The sequence below is a fragment of the Myotis yumanensis genome, unplaced genomic scaffold, assembly GCF_028538775.1.
Source record: "Myotis yumanensis isolate MYYU_CA2020_CCGP unplaced genomic scaffold, mMyoYum1.0.hap1 SCAF_4, whole genome shotgun sequence".
In the NCBI taxonomy this organism is placed as follows: Eukaryota; Metazoa; Chordata; class Mammalia; order Chiroptera; family Vespertilionidae; genus Myotis; species Myotis yumanensis.
Window position 1 is genome coordinate 6,234,571 of NW_027223755.1, and position 22,145 is coordinate 6,256,715.

Genomic DNA, 22,145 nt, shown 5'->3' on the forward strand with positions numbered 1-22,145 from the left:
TAACTAATTAATATGTGTTCTTCGATACATCTGATTTCTATGTAATTACTTTCCTTTCATATGTATTCAACCTGTGTCCTTTTCTTAATCTCTTTCCTACTTTGATAAGTTAACCCACTTGATTTGAACTTAGTACTTTTGACTTTTATGATGTGACCTTACCCCAGCTTCTGGCTTCAGCCAGGCTCCTGGGTCCTGTGTAATTCCAGTGAGAGGTTGTATTAAATAGCTTGAGCATGAATTCCTGAATATTTACAAGACATGGAGACTGGTACATAATAGCTCAATCAAAGATATGTGAAAAGGAGTATTTGGCACTATTCCTGCTGTTTGGAGGCCCCCAAAGCCCCCATATGTGTGATGATTTACTGAAAGGACTCACAGGGCTCACCACAGGTAGTGCTGACGGCTCAGGTTTATCACAGCAGGACTCTGCTCTAGGGCTGGGGACAGACTATGAAAACACAATGCACCCGTGATGCTGCTTCCCCAGAAAGCCTAGTAGAGACAAGTTTTGATTGAAAGCTGGTCATATAGGCACCTGCTACCTAGCAACTACCAAAGTGCCAGATTTCTAAAAGAAGCAGCCGTTCATCCTAATCACAGTGTTCATATAGTCTAGACCAGTGGTCAGCAAACTGCGGCGCCTTGAGTGTGGCTCTTCCACAAAATACCACGTGCGGGTGTGCACGTACAGTGCGATTGAAACTTCGTGGCCACACTCAAGGGGCCAAAGAGCCGCATGTGGCTCTCGAGCCACAGTTTGCCGACCACTGGTCTAGACACAGCAAAGCACTCTTACAACTAGGCAGCTTTTCATATCAGTGGAGGGAATTCTTTAGAAGCTGTGTTTCCAGATACAGGCCAAGGGCCAACGTTGGTAGCAGATTCTTCTAAAAATAGTAGTTGTGGGCCTGCTGTGCTAACCTACTCCCTGGAATCCATTATGATGGGGTGGGGAGTAAAATATTGTAGAAGGAAGAAAGGATTTTAAAAACAGCCTGGTAACCTGTACGACTATTTCGTAAGGATGCTGGTCAGTTTCCCAGCTTTGCAGGGAATTCTTGCAAAGTTGAAAAGGACCTGCTGATCAGCCAGGCTCTAGTTCTTATTTGATGAAAATAATAGCAAAAGCCACCAATTGTAATCAACTTTACCTTACCCCTATTTCCATCTTATTAAGGACTTCTAATTACAAAGTCTGATTCATCTAAGAGTTGCCAACTCCACAAAATACATACTCTCAGAAGAAAGATGGAGAGGAATAAGAGTCTTAGAAGTTATATTGCCTAGATCAACTACAGGGTGTCCCCCCAAAATAGCTCAATTTTGAAAATGAAATATATGTTAATAAATACCGCCTTTATAATTTTTTGAAGTGTGTGTATCCATTTTTTGGGACACCCTATGTATTTGGAGCTTCTGAAAGTTAATTGTCAGATGAAGATGATAGGGAAAATGAAAGCTAAAGGACATCTATAATGTAATATTTTTATATAGTGAGAACTTCTAAGCTCTCATCAGAGAGCTCAAGTAAATTCCAAAATGAAGAAATATCTGGGTTAGAAACTTTCCCCCAAGTAGAGGAAGCTAGATAAGACACAAAGAGGAAATGAAAGCAAAATAGATCTTGATAGTCTGGCTCAAAATTTTACATTTAATGTGAGAGGGAAACTTACGGAAAACTCTTTAAGTAAAATTTTAAAATATGAGTGTTTCTGTGCTTTTCTTCACACCACCACCCTTCAAAACACACACCTAGGTGTTCCCTGGTGCTCCCTCTGCTGGCCTGCGAATGCCATTCCTCCCATCTCCAATCAGTGGCCACCCTGAGAGTCAAGAGCTAATAGATTATTTTACATTCACTCAACAATTACTTTTTAAGCCACTACTTTGTGCCTTTGTAATAAGAGTTCAGGAAGTAGTGAATAAAACAAAGACCCCTGCCCACATAAGACAGGGGCAAAAGAGCAAAGGAATAAAAATAACAAACAGGTAAAGGATATAGTATGTTAGGAAACATTGAATGCTGTGGGGGAAAATAGCGCAGGGTTGGGTGGTGTAGTGCAAGGGTGGGAATGGGGACAGTGTGTTGCAACTTTCAACCATGTGGGGGTGGCTCCCTTTTTGGAAGGTACACTTCAGACTCAACAAGGTGAGGGTGTTAGATGTGCAGACACCTGTAGCAGAACATTTCTAAGTGGAGAAGAACATTTCTAAGTGGAGAAGACAGAGCAAAGGCCTAGAATGTTCAAAGACTAGGAAGGAGGTAACTGGCTGGAGTAGAGCAAGGGAAATGAGACGGCAGGCGAATGTGGAAGCAGGGAGAGCAGTTAGGCAGATATCGCAGAAATGCAGGCAAGACATAGAGGGGCGTCTCACCAGGGTGGTGTGCAGATTCTGAATATATTTTGAAACAATTTGGATTTGGGATGTGAAAGGAAATGAGGATGGAAGATGGCTCCCAGGCTTTTGGCCTGAGCAACACTGAGGATGACGTCTCCATCAACTGAAATGGGAGAGGCTGCAGGGGAGCAAGTTTGGGGTGCGGAAGGTCAGGAGGGAGTGGCTATGTGAAGCTTGAGGTGTCTCTTAAACACACGAGTGGAGACGTGGAGCAGGCAATTGGGTATAAGAGTGATGAGTCTGAGAGAGAGAGTTCTGGTGTAAAAATACACATTTGAGAGTCAGAGGCACATATTCCACACTTAAAGTCCCAAGACTGTTAAGGTCCCTAAGGGAGTGAGGATAACTAGAGAGAAGGAACAAGCCCTGGGTCCTAGGAGAAGGAAAAAGCAGGAAAGGAGAATAGAAAGGAACAACCAATAAAGCACACACAAAAAAAACAAAAACAAAAAAAACCCAAGAAACAAGGTAGTGTTCCCCAGGAGGAAGCAGTGGGCTGCGAGGGCCAGTGTGGGTGGAAGTCTCAGGAGTAGTGGGGACACAGGCTTCTTTAAAATGGCAATGGGGGGGATAAGGACAAGTATGTAATACCTTAATCAAGAAAGAAAGAAAGAAAGAAATGGCTTTAAAAGAACAAGAAAGGAAAGCAACTGGAAAACTCAAGTATAGACAGCGCATGAAAAAAAGACGGAAGCAAAGAAATGGGGCAATAACTAGTGAGAAAACGGAATTAAGATTTGTACTTTTTTTTTTTTAAGATGGAAGAAATAAAAGCCCTGGCTGGTGCGCTCAATGGTTAGAGCATCGGCCCGCCCACCGAAGGGTTGCAGGTTCGATTCTGATCAAGGGCACATACCTGGGTTGCAGGTTTGATCTCTGGTCCTTGTAGGTCAGAGCACTTTGGGAGGCAACCAATCAATATGTCTCTCTCACATTGATGTTTCTCTCTCCTCTCTCTCTTCTCCCTCCCTCCCTCCCTACTATTTTTCTAAAAATCAGTAGAAAAAATATCATCAGGTGAGGATTAACCAAAATAAAAGAAAGAACAATGTTTGTATACTAATGAGAAAGATCCCGTGAAGAGGGGAAATAATAATGGCAACGAAAGGGAAGCATTCCCGGAACCAGGGACTAGAGCAAGTGGGACTGGTGCTCAGGTGCGGGTGCGGACCGGCTTTCCAGGGAAAGAACCGACTAGTGAGGCTTACGGGGGTGGGGTCTTCACTGCCCAGGGCAAGGAGACACATCTCTCCCTCGGATCCAGGAAAGGTTTCAGGAGACAGGGTGGCCTTTCTCACCTGCCCGCTCCCCAGAAGTCACCTGTGATTATTTCACTCAGGTCAGGGTGCCACAAGAGTGGAAGAGATTGGAGGCAGGTGAAAATTAGAAAGAATAAAGAGCTTTAAAAACAAAGTCGTGGAGGCCAAAGTTATATCGTATTTTAAATTGTATTGTCTCCCCACCTAGTGGTCAGAACTCAGCTGTGTTTTCTGCTGTTTTCCTCAGACAACGAGGGGAACTAAAGAGCATCTTTCTCATGCTCAGTGTTCAACAGCTTTAGTGTAACGCGCTTTTTGTGCTATTTTAAATTTTCAGTGATAGTTTTCACAGTATGTCTAATTGTTCATGTGAAAACAGAACCAATGGTTGAATATTTTAGTATACAAAGCACATTGCATGGTTATTAATAGTAATGAGACAGGAAAAGTGAGGTAAGAAGAAATAACAAATAACGGGAAGTGACCGAGGTTGGAAAAGGAAAGGTTAAACAGTTCTTTTCCTAAGGTCATCATAGTCGGTGTAAGGTTTGGTTTGGGTTTCTTCTGGGGGCCGGGGGGACAGGGGGGCTCTAAAATTGGAGGAAAAGTAAGAATTTGCTATTATAACCTTTTTGTTCATTACAAATGCTTTCAATTCTTCCGGATCGGAGAGTTGACGCATTAGTCATGCTCTGCCATTGGCTCACCTGACTTCATCAGTGTGAGAGAGACATTTGTTTGTTTTGTTTTGTTTTGGGGGGGGGGTTACAGAATGTATTTTCTTAAGAGAGTTCATACCCAAGAGCTGCTATTTTATCAGTGAAGTAAGAAACAAGGTCACCTGATTTTAGGGGAGAAGGAGAGGAAAGTGGTGAATTGCCATTGACCTAGATGCAAGAGAGGGTTGACTAGAAAGAAAGGGTAATTAGATTATAGAATAGTGCAGAGGGTACAGTCGAGATCAAATGTCAATTATTTGTAATATCCAGAATCAATAAAGTGGCGATTTTCTCCAGCTATGCTAATCAACTGGAGAATAAAAATAGAAAATTTAGATCTTCCATAAATAATTAGGGATTTGCCAAGCGCAGGCATTAATAACTGTATAGAGCAGTTGGAGTGAAGTGGTTTGAAATGAAGCATCTTGGAGTCCAAGCCACAAATGAGGGGAGTAAGCTTGGAAAAGAGAAAGGAGTCAAAGATTAGAACTAGCCCTAGCTGGTTTGACTCAGTGGATGGAGTGACAGCCTGCAGACTGAAGGGTCGCAGGTTTGATTCCGGTCAAGGAACACGTGCCCGGGTTGCAGGCTCAATGCCCAGTAGGGGGCGTGTAGGAGGCAGCCGATCTGTGATTCTCATCATTGGTGTTTCTCTCTCTCTCTCTCCCTCTCCCTTTCTCTCTGAAATCAATAAAAATACATTTAAGGGGGGGGGGGGGGGGTGCAAGAGATCAACCAAAGGACTTGTATGCATGCACATAAGCATAACCAATGGACACAAGACACTGGGGGGGTAGGGGAGGCCAGGGGAAGGTCAAGGGGAGAAAAAAAAAGGAGACATATGTAATACTCTTTGTAATACTTTAAGCAATAAAAAAAAATACATGAAAAAAAATTTTTAAAAAGATTAGAACTAAATCTCCTGGGGTTTTTTTCTTTTTTTTTTTTTTTACTTTTATTTATTTATTTATTGACTTTTAATTTCTTTATTGATTAAGGTATTACATGTGTGTCCTTATCCCCCCATTAGTCCCCCACTCATGCCCTTACCCCCCTGTTGTCTGTGTCCATTGGTTAGGCTTATATGCATGCATACAAGTCCTTTGGTTTCTCCTGGGTTTCTATACCATAAACCAAGCAAATGCCTTCAGAATCCCAGAATTGAATGATTGACATAGTGCTGTTTTAACAAAACAAAAAAAAAACCTGTTGCTGCCCTGAAGCAATGTGCTCACTGTGGACACGGAAAGTTCTGTGCTCAGGCTCCCGGTGCTCCATTTCTTGGCAGCAGTTGCAGCACAGATATAGGGCTAAGCCTATTCTAGCGACTTCTGACGTTTTTCATCAGAGCAGACATTAAAGAGAAAAGAATTAAAAGAGAATAATTTTTATCTTTTCTTATTTTTTACTGTAAGGTGAGCATCGACTGGTTCTATTTTCACCTTTTCTTCTTTCTTGTTTCCAGAAGCCCCGTCAATGAAGACAATCAAGATGGTGCCGTGCACTTTGATGGTAAGGGGCAAAAAGGAGTTTCATTTATCCTTCTGTTACCACATATTACAGAAGTTTAACTTAATCATTTCATAGGGTTCTTAATGGGGCGTCAGCATCATCATTGATCCATGCAAGTCCCTTCTCTAGTTTTATTGATTTATTCATTTTATCAACATGACCCACTCTCTCTCCTCTCTTCCCCTTACCAGAGACAAATAGTCTAATGTATTTAATGTGTATGTGTCTGTATATATTCTTTGCACACTGTTGTATGTGTGTATATATTTCAATTTACATGAATACTATGTTAGAGCTCATTTTGATCCCTTTTTTATTCACTCAACATCATGTGTTTTGGAAGACCCGTCCATGCTGCTATATGAACTATATTTAATTCGTTGGTGTTAACTACTGCATACGTTCTCCATGTATGTACCCCATGGTATGCATGTTAAGTACTCTATGGTATGCATCCTATGCATTCACATTTTACATTTTACTCCAACTCACTAGTACAACAAATAATAATTCTGTGCACCTCCTTGCCCCCATGTGGACCTCTGAGAGATTCTTTATGGAGATAGACTTACCCAGCAGTGGCATGGCTGCTCCGAAGCTGTGGTGTGTTCGTTTTGACTGAGTGGGAGCCGAGGGCTCTCCAGAAGCTCTGCATCTGTGAACACTCCTATCAGCAGGGCAGGAAGGTTCCAAGATGCCTACCTTTCACCAGCACATGGTATTATTCAGCTTTCCAATTGCTTCCAGTCTTACATGTATAAAATGATACCTCATTTTCCTACCTCTGCTTTCTGTTGATCTGAGTACTTCCCTTGTTCATTAGCCTTTGTGTTTCCTCATCTGGAAGTTGCCGGTTTATATCCTTTGACCATTTTTTTCTTAGGGTTGTTGTCCTTTTCTGGTTGACATGTAGGAGGAGTTTCTTGTATTCCAGATATTAATCCCATGTGAGCTGCAGAGATTGCAAATACCTTCTGTCATTCTGTTCATAGTCTATTAACTTAGCCCAGTCTGTCCTTCACTGAACATATAAATGTTAATACAATAAAAATTATTAATTTTTACCTTATAATTTAAGCTTTATAAGTTTTATTGAAGAAGTCCTATCTCTAGGGGGAAAATTATCTTGTTTAAAAAAATATAATTAACTTGATTTGTTTGATAATGAAAGCAAATCACTGGGAAAAAGTAAGTCAAAAAGAGAAAACTAATTGTGAGTTTCTGATAATACCTTTATTCCAGAGATGCCCCAGAGCACATGTGCGTGCCTTTCATAAAGAGAATGAAGGGTGTCTTCATTATCTTATGAAAGCCAATGAAATGATTTTATAATTAGATGACAAGTATCAAAAAGCCATAGTAAGGATCTAAACCACATATTCTATTTTGTACTTCTATGTCTTTGATAAAACATACTAGTAAGTTTTGTTAGATTATGAACTATCTGGAATATTATATTACATCTAGTAATCCTGTATTAAAGTGCTTCTTAATTACAGTATGATAAATTTCATTCTTTTTTTTAACCCCTTTAGGTGCTGGAAATCTAGATGAGGTCAGTTTTTTTCCTTCTCATATTATATTGCTGGAACTAGAATATTTAATAATCATTGCGATTCATTTTTTATTAGTATAAACTAACAAATGAAAATTCTTACGAGTAAAGATATTTTTCCCATTTATGATCTTAGTTCATCTAAAATGCTTGAGACATTAAATACCAATTGGTACTCTGACTCATAGGAATTCTGTGGCACTGAACATAAACTTAAGTCTGAATTACATAGCAGGAGATAAAATGAATTCTTCTGGGGTTTACTTTCATGGTCTATCTCTAAAAAGGAAAAAAAAATATTTTAAATAAGCCAAATGTACATACACTTAAATTTATGTTTGTTTTGCTAAGTGCTTGATCTATGAAAATGTGTGTATGCTCCCCTTTTTAATAATTAAGCTTAGTTATTATTCATGTTTTCTTGACAGGAAGAAAGTGATGGAGAAACATATGAAGACATGTATGAGTTGCATTTTTTACCATGATATTTTTCTTCTAAGATGAATAGAATGATTTGTAGGTGGGAGAATGGATAGATATTCAGCACAAGGTGGGGAAAGCTTTTTTGTTCAAATGACTGACATATAATGGTAACCTTTATTTTAATACAAAGGACTACAGAGTCTTTATTGTCTGAAGATTTCACAGAGAACTCTGTTAAAACGCTGTTGCATGAGAGACCAGAATATTTTTTAATGTAATTTTATTGACGAAGAGAGGGATAGGGAGAGAGAGAAACATCAATGATGAGAGAGAATCATTTATCTGCTGCTTCCTGCACGCCCCCTACCGGGGATCAAGCCTGCAACCCAGACATGTCCCCTGACCAGGAATCAAGCTGTGACCTCCTGGTTCATAGGTCGATGCTCAACCACTGAGCCACATAGGCGGGAAGAGAGACTAGAATCTTGCCAGTCTAGATAGACCCCATGTGTGTGCTCTTGTACCTGTGAGTGCATGGACATGGACGAGAGGGGTGGGAGGAGGGGCGGGGGGCGAAGGGAGAGACATTCCAACAAGCAGCAAGAGCACCTTTAGAAACAGTCCCTTCCCTTGTTGCACAGGCTGTAGGGAAAGCAGAGCCTTTGGAAGGAGTCCTCTCTGTGTGCCTCCTGCGGGCTTTAAGAACAATCACACATCCAGGAATGTTGACCCCCCCCCCTCCCCCTTGGCTTTTTACCTTCATGTGACTTCAGATACTATCTTCCCTTGTGGATAGAAACCCCTCTGGATAGTGAGCCTTATCACATCAATGCCTGCGGCTGTTGAAACAGCCTAACAATGTTTATCCACAGAGAAGCATCCAAAGAACGAGAGAAGAAAAGGGAAAAGGAGGAAAAGAAGAGATTGGAGCAGGAGAAAAAGGAACAGAAGGAGAGAGAAAAGAAAGAACAAGAGATAAAGAAGAAGTTTAAAGTAAGAGTGTGCTTGCTGACAGGTAGAAAAGAGTAACCTCTTCTTATAATTTTCACACAAAAGGGGCACCTGTCTTGAAACCTTACATGGCTGGAGAATTAGTTGTTTTCTAAGGAGTAACTATCCTCACAACAGACTTGTTTTTGTCCAATATGCTCCCTTATCCCATGTAATATGACAAAATTCAAATAAAATATGGTGGCTTATACTTAGTGGGCACCCAGGAAATCTGTTGACTGAGTGAATGAATACTCAGTTAACTCAAACCCATTGTGGCTCTCCTCCTTACACACTCCGTATTAAACTACTTATGCTATGAGCTTGGGACCACACACATCTCTGGGGCATGTATTATAGTGGTGCAAGGGACACAAGTGTCTCCAGAAGAAGACATAAATACACTGTCTTATGAAAAAGTTCCTATGAGCTACTCTACCTGCCAAAGTCTAGACGTGCCTTGCTTTTAAGCATATGTACACATTGACTTCTGATACCAGCTGTTTCTCAGCCCTCTTCATCTACCTGGATGTCTGACCTCTGTCTCCTCTGATCTCTGGTTCTGATGTGTGACACCTGTTACTACCACTAACACTATGTCGCCTGCTCTCTTCTCTTGGCTTCACCATCTTGGATGCCATGGCCCATCTGGTGTGGGTCTGGTACGTCAGCTATATTTTAGGGTGAGTTACAAAATTATTCTTTACTTTATAAAGGATTCATATAGTTTTCTATAAACATTGAATTCCCCTAAAATAGTTACTACATAGTTTGAGTTGTAAAAATTTTATTCATATATAACTTCTCAGTATATTTATTATATTAAAACTAAACTTCGACAACATGGTGCAGGGAAAATGTAAAACTTAGTCAGTTGAGGAGAGGTAGATTCAAATTCCAGCTATCCATGTTTGTTGGGGAATTAAGTAAATTAGTGCACATAAAGCACTGTATCTATTATAAGTTCTCATTAAATTTTTAAAAATCTTACTATAGGTAAGTAAAATTAGGATTACAATGTGAATAGTAAAACATTTTACTCTTCCAGAATGTATGGCTCCAACATTTGTATTTTTCAAGTGGAATATATGAAAAATTAATTTCTTAAATGAAAGTCTTCCCAACACACAAAGAGAGAGCTTATAGTTTTGAAGGAATTATGTGAAGTTTTTCCTGTGTTTCTTTTGGAGAGATCAATTTTGCATTGCTTCACTCATTCATCCAAATAACATTTTTAGTAAGAAAAATATAGTGTGTGGGAATCATACCACTAAATATGAACTCAAACGTTTCTCAAGACTAGGACTTCACAAGCTGTATTCCTCCCAAAAATCTTAATGGATGTCAAAAATAAATAAATTAAATAACTGTAAGAACTGCTCCATAATACCATATTTCCTTAATTCTGAGACATAAAATATTTTGCATTTTGAAATTCTGAAGTTAGGATGCATCTTAACATTAGTGGCACATCATAATTTAAGTTAAGCTGTTTTATTTCTTTCTCAGGGGTACATAATGATTTGTCTCACAATTCATAGCATCATAAGTTCAATAAAATAAGGCAAAAGTCACAATGCATATTTGCATATCAAAAGATCCAAGAAATTCTGTTTTAGAAGATAGCAATTTAAGATTAGAAAATTAGATCTTCAGGATTTATGGTTTAAACTAGATGATTCCTCTGATGTCAAGAAACCACTGTACTAATTAGGATATTAATTTTCAAAACCTCACAACATTTGTTTGCTGGGTTTTTTATTTACAAAGCTATTTCTAAAATGTTATTTTGTTTATGGCAGGCAATGTCTACTCCATGTTCATACACAGACAATACCACAAACTTAGGGAAAAAAAGGAATGAATGAAATTGCTTTTCCCATGAGTACACCTCCCCCCCCCCCCCCCCATCACCTACCCCTCCTTTAGCTGTTCTAGGCCTTCTAGAACCATCGGAATAACTTCACAATGCAGTATGAGAAGAGACCTCCCCGTACCAGGCAAACCACCCCAATAGCCCATAAAACCACAGAGCACCCAGAGTGGATTGTCATACATAAGCGGTATTCAGTTACCAGTGGCTTCCTTTGCAAGCCCTTCGCAGAGTTGCTAAGGTCCACAGACCTCCACTCCCTCCGGGACCCCAAGCACATGCACCTGTTCTTCCCTGGTCCTGCCTGACCCCTGGGAATTTCCCCTCACTGCTCCTATAAGAGCATCCCAGGAATGACATTCCCCCTCCATTTCTAGTTTAAACTTGTAGCTCTTGGAAACAGGCAGGTTGGCAAGCTGTGGACATACTGGCTTTCAAACTGCATTCCTTAAAGATTCTCTGAATAGCAAAGAAGCCTGTTGTGATTGTTTCCCTTTCCTCTTTGCAGCTAACCGGCCCCATTGAAGTCATCCATCAAGCCAGAGCTTGCTGTGATGTCAAAGGGGGCAAGAATGAGCTGAGCTTCAAGCAAGGCGAGCCTATTGAAATAATTCGAATCACGGACAACCCGGAGGGGAAGTGGTTGGGCAGAACCACCAGGGGGTCATGTGAGTGCACATTGTCCTATGACTTCAGATTGTCCTCTTTTGGAGCCAAAAATGAGAAACGCACGAATGTTTCCAGAACTACTCATAGCCATTGAGTTAGGAGTTTTGTTCTGGGTGGACAAGGATAGGAAGATTTAAAATGACAGGCGTACTGGTAGTTCCATCTTCACGTAGTCTGTGTTATCTTTCAGTGGGGAACAATGTAAATGTTTCTATGACTCCAGGGAGGGAAAGAGAGCATTAGGCTCCTCGGTGATGTTAAAAGGGGGCTGGGGGGGGGGGGGGAGGGGGGGGGGAGGGTGGCAGAGAGAGAGAGAGTCATGTGAATCACTTTGGAATGTTGAAAACAGACTCTAGGCTAACTCCAAACCACAGCAGCATAAAACTTGGACAAGGTACAGTAAAACATGTGTCTACATGGCAAGTCTATGAATCAGAATTGCAAGCAAAGAAACCAGGGGCCACTTTAAAGAGCAAATGTGTAATTGATATTTTATTCATAACTTTAAGCTATTTAAGCTGCAGTCACCTGAACATACATCATTCCCCTTTCGGTAGATGGCTACATTAAAACCACTGCTGTGCAGATTGACTATGATTCCTTGAGACGAAAGAAAAACTCTCTGGGTCCTCTTTCATCGAGACCCACTGAAGATGACCAAGAAGTATATGATGACGTGGCAGAGCAAGATGAGGCTAGCAGGTATGTGCAAAGCTGCACAGCTCAGGCTGTCTCCTCACCAGGGATTATGGGTTTTAAGGCCCTTATGTATTTTACCTTCCATGTTTCCTACTGTTCTCTGCCACTAAACTGAATGACCGTGTACAGTAAGTTCAATATGGGTGCAAGGCCATTTGAAACTCCAGATGGTTTTGTTTTACTCTTTGTTTACATGTATCAAATACTCCTTGAAAAATAATGAGCCATTTGTCTGATCTTGACAAATAGGTCGCTGTTCCAACATGCTGTTCTATAATATTCATTTGACCTTAGGGATATGTTGCCTAAAATAAATATGATTTTGTAAAATATAAGGCATGAAATATAACACTTAGTTCTAAGAAATATAAAATTTTTATTCTGAAATCTTTGAGCCTAAATATAGTTGTTGTTCTTATTTGAACATATAACAGAAAATAAGTGAATGCTTTTTATTATAACTCTATTTCACTCTTTTAAAGTACAAAAGTAGCCCGGTTGGTGTGGCTCAGTGGTTGAGCATCGGCCTATGAACCAGGAGGTCATGGTTCAATTCCAGGTCAGGATATGTCCCGGGGTTGTGGGTTCAGTCCCCAGTAGGGAGCATGTGGAAGCCAGTCAATGATTCTTTCTCATCATTGATGTTTCTATTTCTCTCTCTCCTTTCCTCTCTGAAATCAATAAAAATATATTTAAAAGTACAAAAGTAAAAACTCCATTCCCTATGATCCCTGTGTATCAACTAAGGGGCCAACTTTCCATTGCCCATTCATTCCACCAGATTAGGATGAAGTTACCCCACATAAATCCTGGGAACACCTTCCCACAGCAGAGGAACCGAACAAGAGATGGAGGAGCCAAGAGGAGAGAGGAGGCAACTCTTCCCATGTCCCTTTTCTTCTCTTCTTCCCCTTCTCAGGCTTCCGCTTCCTTTTTCCATGACTCCTCCTGTGTCTCTTCCCTAGCTCCGGTCTTCCTCATCCATAATTCTCCTTCTTGCTCTTCCATTCCCCCTCTCCTTTCTTTCCTTCTTTCCTCCAGCGTCTCCCCTTCCTGGCAAAATCATAATCTCAAGTTGAAGGGAAAGAAGGACAATGTCCACCCCAGCAACAAACCCTCGTTTTCCTAGGCCCACATTGTGGCACTGGGAATCCGCCACTGTGGTCCCCAAGCACATGATCTGTGCTAGATCTTCTCTCTGGTAAAAATGTGTGCCTTCTTCATCACTCAGATTTCAAAGAAAAAAGCGTTTTAATTACCAACCATTAAAAAGAATTAAAACTATCAAAAATAGTAACATACTTTCAAGACACATGAAGAATTAAATTTCCCTCTTGTGGTCTTCCCCATGTTGCATCAAAACATGCAACATGCGCACTGGTGTTTACAGATCATGAATTGGCTTTAGTCATCAGAAACCCATTAACCTAGTTTGGGAGTCAGTAAATGTCAGTTTCAAGGTCAGTTAATGTTCTACATGGTCACAGACTGAGATTTATAGAATTTTTGGACATACATCTTCTACCTATATTAGCATGTTATAGTATGTTTATCTTTTAGTTATTTTTTCAAAATCTCATTTCTCTTGTTTTGGGGCTGAAGAACCGCATCGTATTAATAAATACATGTGTACAGTGATGCACATACTCAAGAAAAAATAATCCACAAAAAAAGAAGGGTATTTTTTAAATTGAGCATTCTTTAACCATACTAGGTGACTAATTCCCAAACATTACTACCTCCTCCATCTCATCAAGTCCCTACATCCCACAACTCCAAAAGACAGGCTCCAGTTAGTAGACATGTAGCAGAGAATCTTCTGTGTAATAAAATGAAACTGGAAGTATGGTTTTAATGCTCCATATGTTAAGCAAGTATAGAACGACAATATTGCCTAGCCTCTATTCCTCTCGTGCATGCTCAATAAGAAAATGAAAGAAGAGACATAATTTCTACACAAGTTTTGTTTTTGAAACTACAGCTGCTGCTAGCAGGGATCTCATAACAGAACATGCTTTGTCCCTAGAACAAGAAAAGATGCTGACGATAGCCTAGCCGGCAGCTTGTCCTGGCAAGAATAGGAGACAGCCCCCTCCTCTCCTCCCTCCTCCAGTGCCTCCTGGTCCCTTGCACTCTTTGCTCTTTCCTGATCCCTCCAGGGGAAGGAGAGCTGACTGTGCACTACAACCTTTCTGAGCAGACACAGGCTTAAAGGCTCAGGTCCTGACAGCTGGCCTTCTCTTTTTCTTCTCATTTAAGACAATTTCTGGAATAAATATGAAAATTGAAAGAAAGGAAATTACAAATGCAAATTCCAATCCTCCATCACATAGCAAAATTTTTCTATATATGTTTCCCTATCTTTTTCCTTCCATTTATTCTTTTTCTCTTTCCTTCTCTTTTCTCACACTCTTCCTCTCCTTACCTCTCTTTCATTTGTTAAATGTTTTGTATTCTACACAGTGAGTGGTTTGAGAAAGCTAAAGGATTGCTCTAGGCATGCGGCCGGGGTGGCTCAGTTGGTTGAGCATGAACCCATGCACAGGGAGGTTGCCAGTTAAATTCCCCATCAAGGCACGTGCCAGGCTTGCAGGCTTGATCTCCAGTAGCAGGTGTGCGGGGCACCGTAGATAGATGTTTCTCATTGATGATTCTATCTCTCCCTTCCTCTCTCCCTAAAATTTATAAAAACAGAATTCCTCTAGGAATTAAATCATGTGTGGCAGCTTTGCTCCTGACTCTGATAACCTGGTTCTTTGGGAATTGAGTATCAGAATTTCCAAGATGGGATATATGTCAGCCAACCAGATTGTAACTCTTCACATAATTCTAACTCTCTGCTTTATGCTCAAAAGCAAGTGTCAGAGAATATGAGTGTGAAAATAGTTGTAAGAGGATACTTAAACTTCATCAAAAGTTAACTCCTTGCTTACATAGTAAAACATTTATAGAGTGATTTTCTATAAAGTTCCATTAACAAGACATTTTTATTTCTATATTAACCATAGATTTGCATCAGACCAATTTCTCTAATCTGCCTTTAAGGTTGAGGAAGCAGATATGAGTATATAATGATACTGTCTGGTTATAATATCAGACTGATAGCTGTTGTGGGTAGATTAGCCAAAGGGTCAACATGGCAGTCCAGGGAGTGCAGCCAGAACAACGTTCTCTAGGAGCGCAGGATGCTGTGGTTCTGGTCTCAGCTCTTCAGTTCATTGAAAAGGTTTGGCCAAGTCACTTAATTTCTCAGAGCTTCCGTTTCTTTTCAACAGATTGAGGGAACGGAAGCAGATGAATTCTGAGATGTTCCAGGTCTCACAATTTACACTTCCTTTGCTGTTACAGAATTCACATTTTAGTGGCAAACACAGGCAAGGAAACAGATGATGATAAACTAGGGATATAGTACCCTAGCTGGGGTCCAGTGGTTAGAGCATCGGCCTGGGGACTGAAAGGTCACAGATTCAATTCCAGTGAAGGGCACATATCTCAGTTGCAGGCTTGATCCCCGGCCGCAGTTGGCATGCAGGAGGCAACCAATCCATATGTTTTTCTCACATCGATGTTTCTCTCTCTGTGTCTCTTCCCCTCCCTTCCACTCTCTCTAAAAATCAGCGGAAAAAATATCTTTGAGTAAGGATTAACAAAAAAATAAATAAATAAATATTGGGATATAGAATGATATATAAATAAATAAGAAATACAAGCAGTCTGGATTTAGAAAATCAGGGACTACACTCTATAAAGCGCCATGAGTAAGATTTCAATTTTTAAAACTTGTCCTGTTTAAAATAAGATGTAATGTTATGTACTAAGAGCAAAATGCTATGGTTATAAGATGTTGAAAGAGAATTGATTTAATGCAATAATAGTTCTTTATGCCTCATGGAATAATACTCTTTTTTAAAATAAATCCATCTATGGAATGATGTAATAATATATAATCCAAAAATTGCCTTATGGGAAAAAGTTAGGAGCAAACAGTATCATTGTTTTGAACACTTTATATAGTATCAAAACTCACTTGATTCTTATTAAATTTGTTTTGTATTTTGCTTTGTTACTACGGGCCTTGTTACTATTCATCTCTTATGAAACAGAACAATTTTTCTTCTTCACATATCCTAAGAACTTATAACGGGAGTCTTATTTCTCTTTAGTATAACTGCACAATACAAGTACTTCTCTTCCTGATAACTACATAACTCATATGCGAATTTAATCTGTCTCTGTTTCTTTTCTAGCCACAGTCAGAGTGGAAGTGGAGGTAAGCACACACTTTTAGCAGAAGTTTCTCCAAGTCTTCAACATTTTTGTGTATATTAATGATGAAATTCCTTTGTCTGCACCTCATGAGGTGCATATTAAAGTGGTAGAATGAACACTGGACTGAAACCAATGGCCTGGATTTCAGCCCTGGTCACCAAGTGACCTGAGCAATTCACTTCTTTCTCCCATGCTCATTATGGGTCAGAAGTTGGCTCCACTTTCAGTGGGCCCAGGGCAGTGCTGATTGTGCCAGTGGTACTGGCATCATTACTAGAGCATCCTCCTTCATGTTCAGAAGTATCCTTGATTGTATAATTTATATGGTCACCTCAGCTGTGACTCCTAAAGACCCCTTGACTTCTCATCAACAAAATAAGGGACTTTTACTAAAACTTTGCAGCTAACATTTTCATCCGAAAAGTCAAATTTCAAGTTCATTGTACGTTTTCTAAAATTTTTATCAAATTTATTGGCATGACATTGATTAATAAAATTATATAGGTTTCAGCTGTATAATTCTATAATACACCACCTGTATATTGTACTGTGTGTACACCACCCCAAGTCAAGTCTCTTCCATCACCATTTATCTGTCCCCTCTTTACTCTCTCCTACCTCCCCTTACTCCCCTTTCACTCTGTGTCTATGAGACTTTTTTTTTTTTGCTTAATCCCTTCACCTGTTTCACCCAGTCCCGGACCCCTCCCCTCTAACAGCTGTCCATCTGTTTTCTATCTATGAGTCTGTTTCTGTTTTGTTTGTTAGTTTGTTTTGTTCATTAGATTCCACATATGAGTAAAATTATATGGTATTTGCCTTCTCTGACTGGCTTATTTCACTTAGCATAATACTCTCCATCCATGCTGTTGCAAAGGGTAAGGTGTCCTTTTTTATAGCCAAGTAGTATTCCATTGTTAAAATATACCACAGCTATTTTATCCATTCATCTACTGATGGACATTCGGCTATTGTAAATAATGCTGTAATGAACATCTACTAATGGACACTTGACTATTGTAAACTAGAGGCCCAGTGCATGAAATTTGTGCACAGGGGTGGGGTCCCCTGAGCCCAGCCTGCACCCTCTCCAATCTGGGACCCCTCAGGGGATGTCCAACTGCCGGGATGGGGCCAAAACCAGCAGTTGGACATCCCTCTCACAATCCAGGACCGCTGGCTTCTAGTCGCTCACCTGCCTGCCTGCCTGATCACCCCTAACTGCCCCCCCCCAGCACCTGCCAGCCTGATTGCCCCTCACTGCCTCTGCATGCTGGCCTGATCTCCCCCCCCCCTCTGCCAGCCTGGTCGCCCCCAACTGCCCCCTCCCTGCTGGCCTGATTGCTCCTAACTGCGCCCCCCACTGGCATGGTCACCCCTTACTGCCCCCCCCCTGCTGGCCTGGTCACCCCCAACTGCCTCCCCCTGCTGCCTGGTAGCCCCCAATTGCTTCGCCCCCGCTGGCCTAGTCGCCCCTCACGGCACCCCCCGCCGGCCTGGTCACCCTACGCAGCCTGCTTTTTCTTATCATCTTCTCCCCTCTCTTTTTAACAATAAATATTTAACTCTATTCTTTATTTAATATTTCTTTTTCTAATATTTATTCTATCCATTTCTCTCTAGTGCACAGTAACTTTTATTATCCCTCATATTTGTATTATATTCATCTCTAAAAATTCTATACACAGAACTATGTACCTACTATCTATGTGAGAGTGAGAGAGTAAAATTATTTTTTATTTAAATAGCTACCACTTTTATTTAAGTAGCTATTTACTTAAATAGCTACTATGTTTTGTACAGTTAAATGAAGCATATTTATTATCAAAGTTCAAGCGACTATTACATGACCAAATTACAAAATTAACAGAAGCTTTTTCCCTCTTAACCCAAATGAAGGGATGTTCCCACCTCCCCCAGATGACGATATTTATGATGGGATTGAAGAGGAAGATGCTGATGATGGGTAAGAATCATCAGTGAATTTCCATTTTGCAAATTATTGTATTTATTAAAATCTACTGTATTTACTGAAGTTTTGGATTGTAGTTAGAATAAAAAAGCAGAAATGGTATTCTTTTTTAAATTACCAAACAATGATTTGAATGTTTAGTTAACAGCCATAAATCAGGAAGTGTAATTACACCACATTCAAATGAATTATTATATTGTTTGGAAAAACCTAGATAATTACGTCAAAAAAAGTGATTTTAAAAAGGGTTAAAGAATTGCAGATATTGTAGTTTTTATTTTCCAGACTATTCCCAATCATTTATTTACCAATTAAGAATTTACTTTTACAACAGGCTCCAAAGAGTCAATCAGTTGCCTGGCTATTCTTTGTATAATAATCATAGTCATAGGAACTCCAAATAAATTGAGACCATATTCTATCTATGGCAAAACCAGTACTGAATACCCTACCCTTTAGTTGTTTAAACTTTCAAAATGGCATATTTTAAATTTTAAGACCTATTAGTTACTTACTTTTAATAAAAAATAAAGCTCAATTGATGTTTAAAACTTAATCTTGACTTAGCTTACTATTTTAAGAACCAAGAGAAAACTCACCAAATAGAAAAAAAAATACAACGTACCTACTCCTTACCTTACTAAGAAGCAGTATTCAAAGCTCATGACTTGTACTAGTAAGTTTAATTGCATCATCTTGTTTACAACAATGAGTAACTCACTGCCTGAATGATCAGCGCAGCCTACTTATAGCAAGCCTGAATGTCCACCCAATGTCTTCGTGTTCCACTGATTATTCCATTCTGATCAATGCCTGCATGCCCCTAAGCTCCACACTACAGGTTGAAGAGAAGAGTAACTCCTGGTCCTGGGGGATTTTGAAGATTTTAAAGGGAAAAGATGACAGAAAGAAAAGTATACGAGAGAAACCTAAAGACTCTGAGTCAGACAATAATGAAGGTTCATCGTAAGAGTCAACCAACCAAATCCAGTGCACAATAACTACACTAATATTAATTTAATCAAATCCTACTAATACTTTGTAACTGATAACCGAATTCTGACAGACTTACACAATTTTAATATTATTTTAAATTAATTATCTTAGCCTCACTTACTGTCTCACCCTTAAACTCATGCATTTACATAAGAGGAGCACAACGTATTTAAAAAAACATTATAGTTCAAAGATATATTTTGTTTTCCTGACAAACATGCCCAAATACACACACATACATATATGTGCTCGCACATATCTTCGCACACTCATAACTTAATAGGACTTTTTAAACTGTAACATTAGATCTAAAAGCTCACAATTCCTATGCCACATTTTATTATATAATATTTTACATTAACTAATCCTCAAAATATACTTACTCTTTTTAAAATATATTTTTATTGATTCAGAAAAGAAAGGGAGAGAGAGAGAGAGAGAGAGAGAGAGAAACATCAATGATGAGAAAGAATCATTGATCAGCTGCCTCCTGCATGCCCCTACTGGGGATTGAGCCCCCAACCCAAGCATGTGCCCTTAACCAGAAGGGAACCAGGGACCCTTCAGTCCACAGGCTGACACTCCATCCACTGAGCCCAACCAGCTAGGGCAAAATATACTTACTCTTTTAAAAAGTAATTTGCTAGACATAAAAAACACATTTGGAATTTCCTTTCTCTAAACACACTATTTAAAGTTTTTGTAACTCACTTTCACAATAGTGACATATTAATTCTATTTGAATGATATATTTATACTATACTAAAGTTATCCTAAATATCTTCAGTTTGTCTAAATAAAAATTAATGCAACAATTTTCTCTCTCCATCCAAAAATAACCCTTAGTACAAATTCCATTCATGTGAATTTGAAAGATCTTAATCATGTTATCTGGTACATGATTCAACCCTTTTGCGAGACACTAAAACATCACTCAATAAATAGGACACTTAAAATTATAGCTGAACATAACAAATCTTTTGATGAAGCATTACTCAAATATAATCCTTGCTTAGAAATAAAAGCCATGGTTATTTTTTCTGCTTCAATTACACAAAAGCTAATTCTAATTTTGGATTATTTGAACTAATGACCTCTCATACTTTTGTAAAACTGTGCACCATTCTTCCAGTAGTGTGTGTGTGCGTGTGTGTGTGTGTGTGTGTGTGTGTGTGTCTTTAAAGTTCAGGGAGTAATAAAAGCAAAGATCTTTTTCTGTTGCAACTAAATGACACCCAATCCTGATTTCAGATCACTTCTATTAATAAGCTCTCTCTTACTTGTTTCAATGGATATGCCTCTCTTATTCACCATTCTCCTGTTTGGGGATATATATTGGGGAAACATGGTCATATAAAGATTCCTAGACCTTTCTACTCTTTGAGTCAAACAAACAGTTTTGGCCTGAGCTATGCCACAATGAATTCAAAATATTGAGGCCATTGAATTTACCTTGTGGTAATAATATGCCCATACCTCATAGAACAAATCTGAAAACATTGATCCAATGGCTATGAGAAAATAAACCACTGAATGTCTTGACTCTTGACTTTTTGGGCTAACATTGGAGTTCAAAAGAGTCTTGCTAAATTCCAAATCAATGGACAGAAACTGGACTTAATGGAGAAATGGAGGATGAGAAAGGAATGATCGTCAACAGATTGATTAGCCTCAATAAGCCCCCAGTCTGTTACTTGTTCGTGTCTCTCTCAAATAGAGGAGTCAATTTCGGTGTTTATACTGGCCTGATTATAATTGTGTTTTCATTTTCTTTCCAGTTTCCCTGCTCCTCCTAAACAATTGGGTAAGTCATAAAAACTAACTATATATAACTATACATCTCATTTCTTGCAGATTGGGGAGTGAGAAATCATTGGATATAGTCATAATATCTGGATTAAAGTTCTGACTGAAAATAATAAGTTGTGTAACCTTGTCTAGTAACTTCACAGTTTCTCAACAATGAAATAGCCTGAAGAGGAAAATTTTAAATATTGATGGTTTTTAAACAGTTCTTCCAGTGGATAAGGGTCATAATGGAGAAAGGGATACACAGGCAGGGGTGGACACCAACTTCCCCTGTTCCCGCACCCCAATCCAATCAGAGCTTCATATATTGGAGTTCTGCATAACGATTTCTAAAAACAAGTCAGATTAGATGCCACCAAGGCCCTTCTAAATCTATTTTTTTTACTTGTTTAAATGTCTAATTTATGTTATATTTGGAAAATTTTCCACTGCTAAATATAAAAAAAAAAATTTTTGGTACAATTTCAATCAGCTTTTTTTTTTTTTTAAATCCTCACCCAAGGATATTTTCCCATTGATTTTTAGGGAGAGTGGGAGAGAAAGGGAAAGACAGAGAGAAACACTGATGTGAGAGAAACACATCAATTGGTTGCCTCCTGCATGAGCCCTGATCAGGGCCAGGGTAGGGGAGGAGCCTGCAACTTAGTATGTGCTCTTCCACTCATCTCTTCATTTGCTGTGGATCTTTATTAACAAAAAGTCTAGAAGGAGGAAAAGTAACTACACAGACTGGAAAAGCCACTGAACCAGTTAAGGTCATAGCAACTTTTCCACCAATATGGATTCTCAATACCTGCTGGTAACAGAATTATTATAGAAAATTTAAATGTTCTCTGGTAGTGGCAGTATATAGATTAAGACACAAGGTCATCATGATGACCTTGTGTCTTAATCTATAATTTTCAAAGCATATTCAAGAAACAGCTCCACAAAGAGCAGGAATAAAATGTAAGAAATTTTGATCAATTGTATTTTTTGTTTTAATTTTCTTTTG

General features: G+C 39.3%; 1 protein-coding gene across 2 annotated transcripts in view; it reads left to right on the forward strand.

The window, feature by feature from the left end:
• FYB1 (FYN binding protein 1) overlaps positions 1 to 22,145 on the forward strand; it is a 136,197-nt gene that overhangs the window by 95,936 nt on the left and 18,116 nt on the right. The window contains exons 4-13 of one of the 2 annotated variants that reach the window (XM_070411795.1): positions 5,850 to 5,896; positions 7,432 to 7,451; positions 7,880 to 7,911; positions 8,747 to 8,867; positions 11,246 to 11,405; positions 11,964 to 12,108; positions 16,353 to 16,375; positions 18,274 to 18,340; positions 19,175 to 19,312; positions 21,121 to 21,146. In XM_070411795.1, coding sequence (XP_070267896.1) covers positions 5,850 to 5,896; positions 7,432 to 7,451; positions 7,880 to 7,911; positions 8,747 to 8,867; positions 11,246 to 11,405; positions 11,964 to 12,108; positions 16,353 to 16,375; positions 18,274 to 18,340; positions 19,175 to 19,312; positions 21,121 to 21,146 — 779 coding nt within the window. The remainder of the gene's footprint in view (positions 1 to 5,849; positions 5,897 to 7,431; positions 7,452 to 7,879; positions 7,912 to 8,746; positions 8,868 to 11,245; positions 11,406 to 11,963; positions 12,109 to 16,352; positions 16,376 to 18,273; positions 18,341 to 19,174; positions 19,313 to 21,120; positions 21,147 to 22,145) is intronic. The other variant, XM_070411796.1, reaches the window with a different exon arrangement.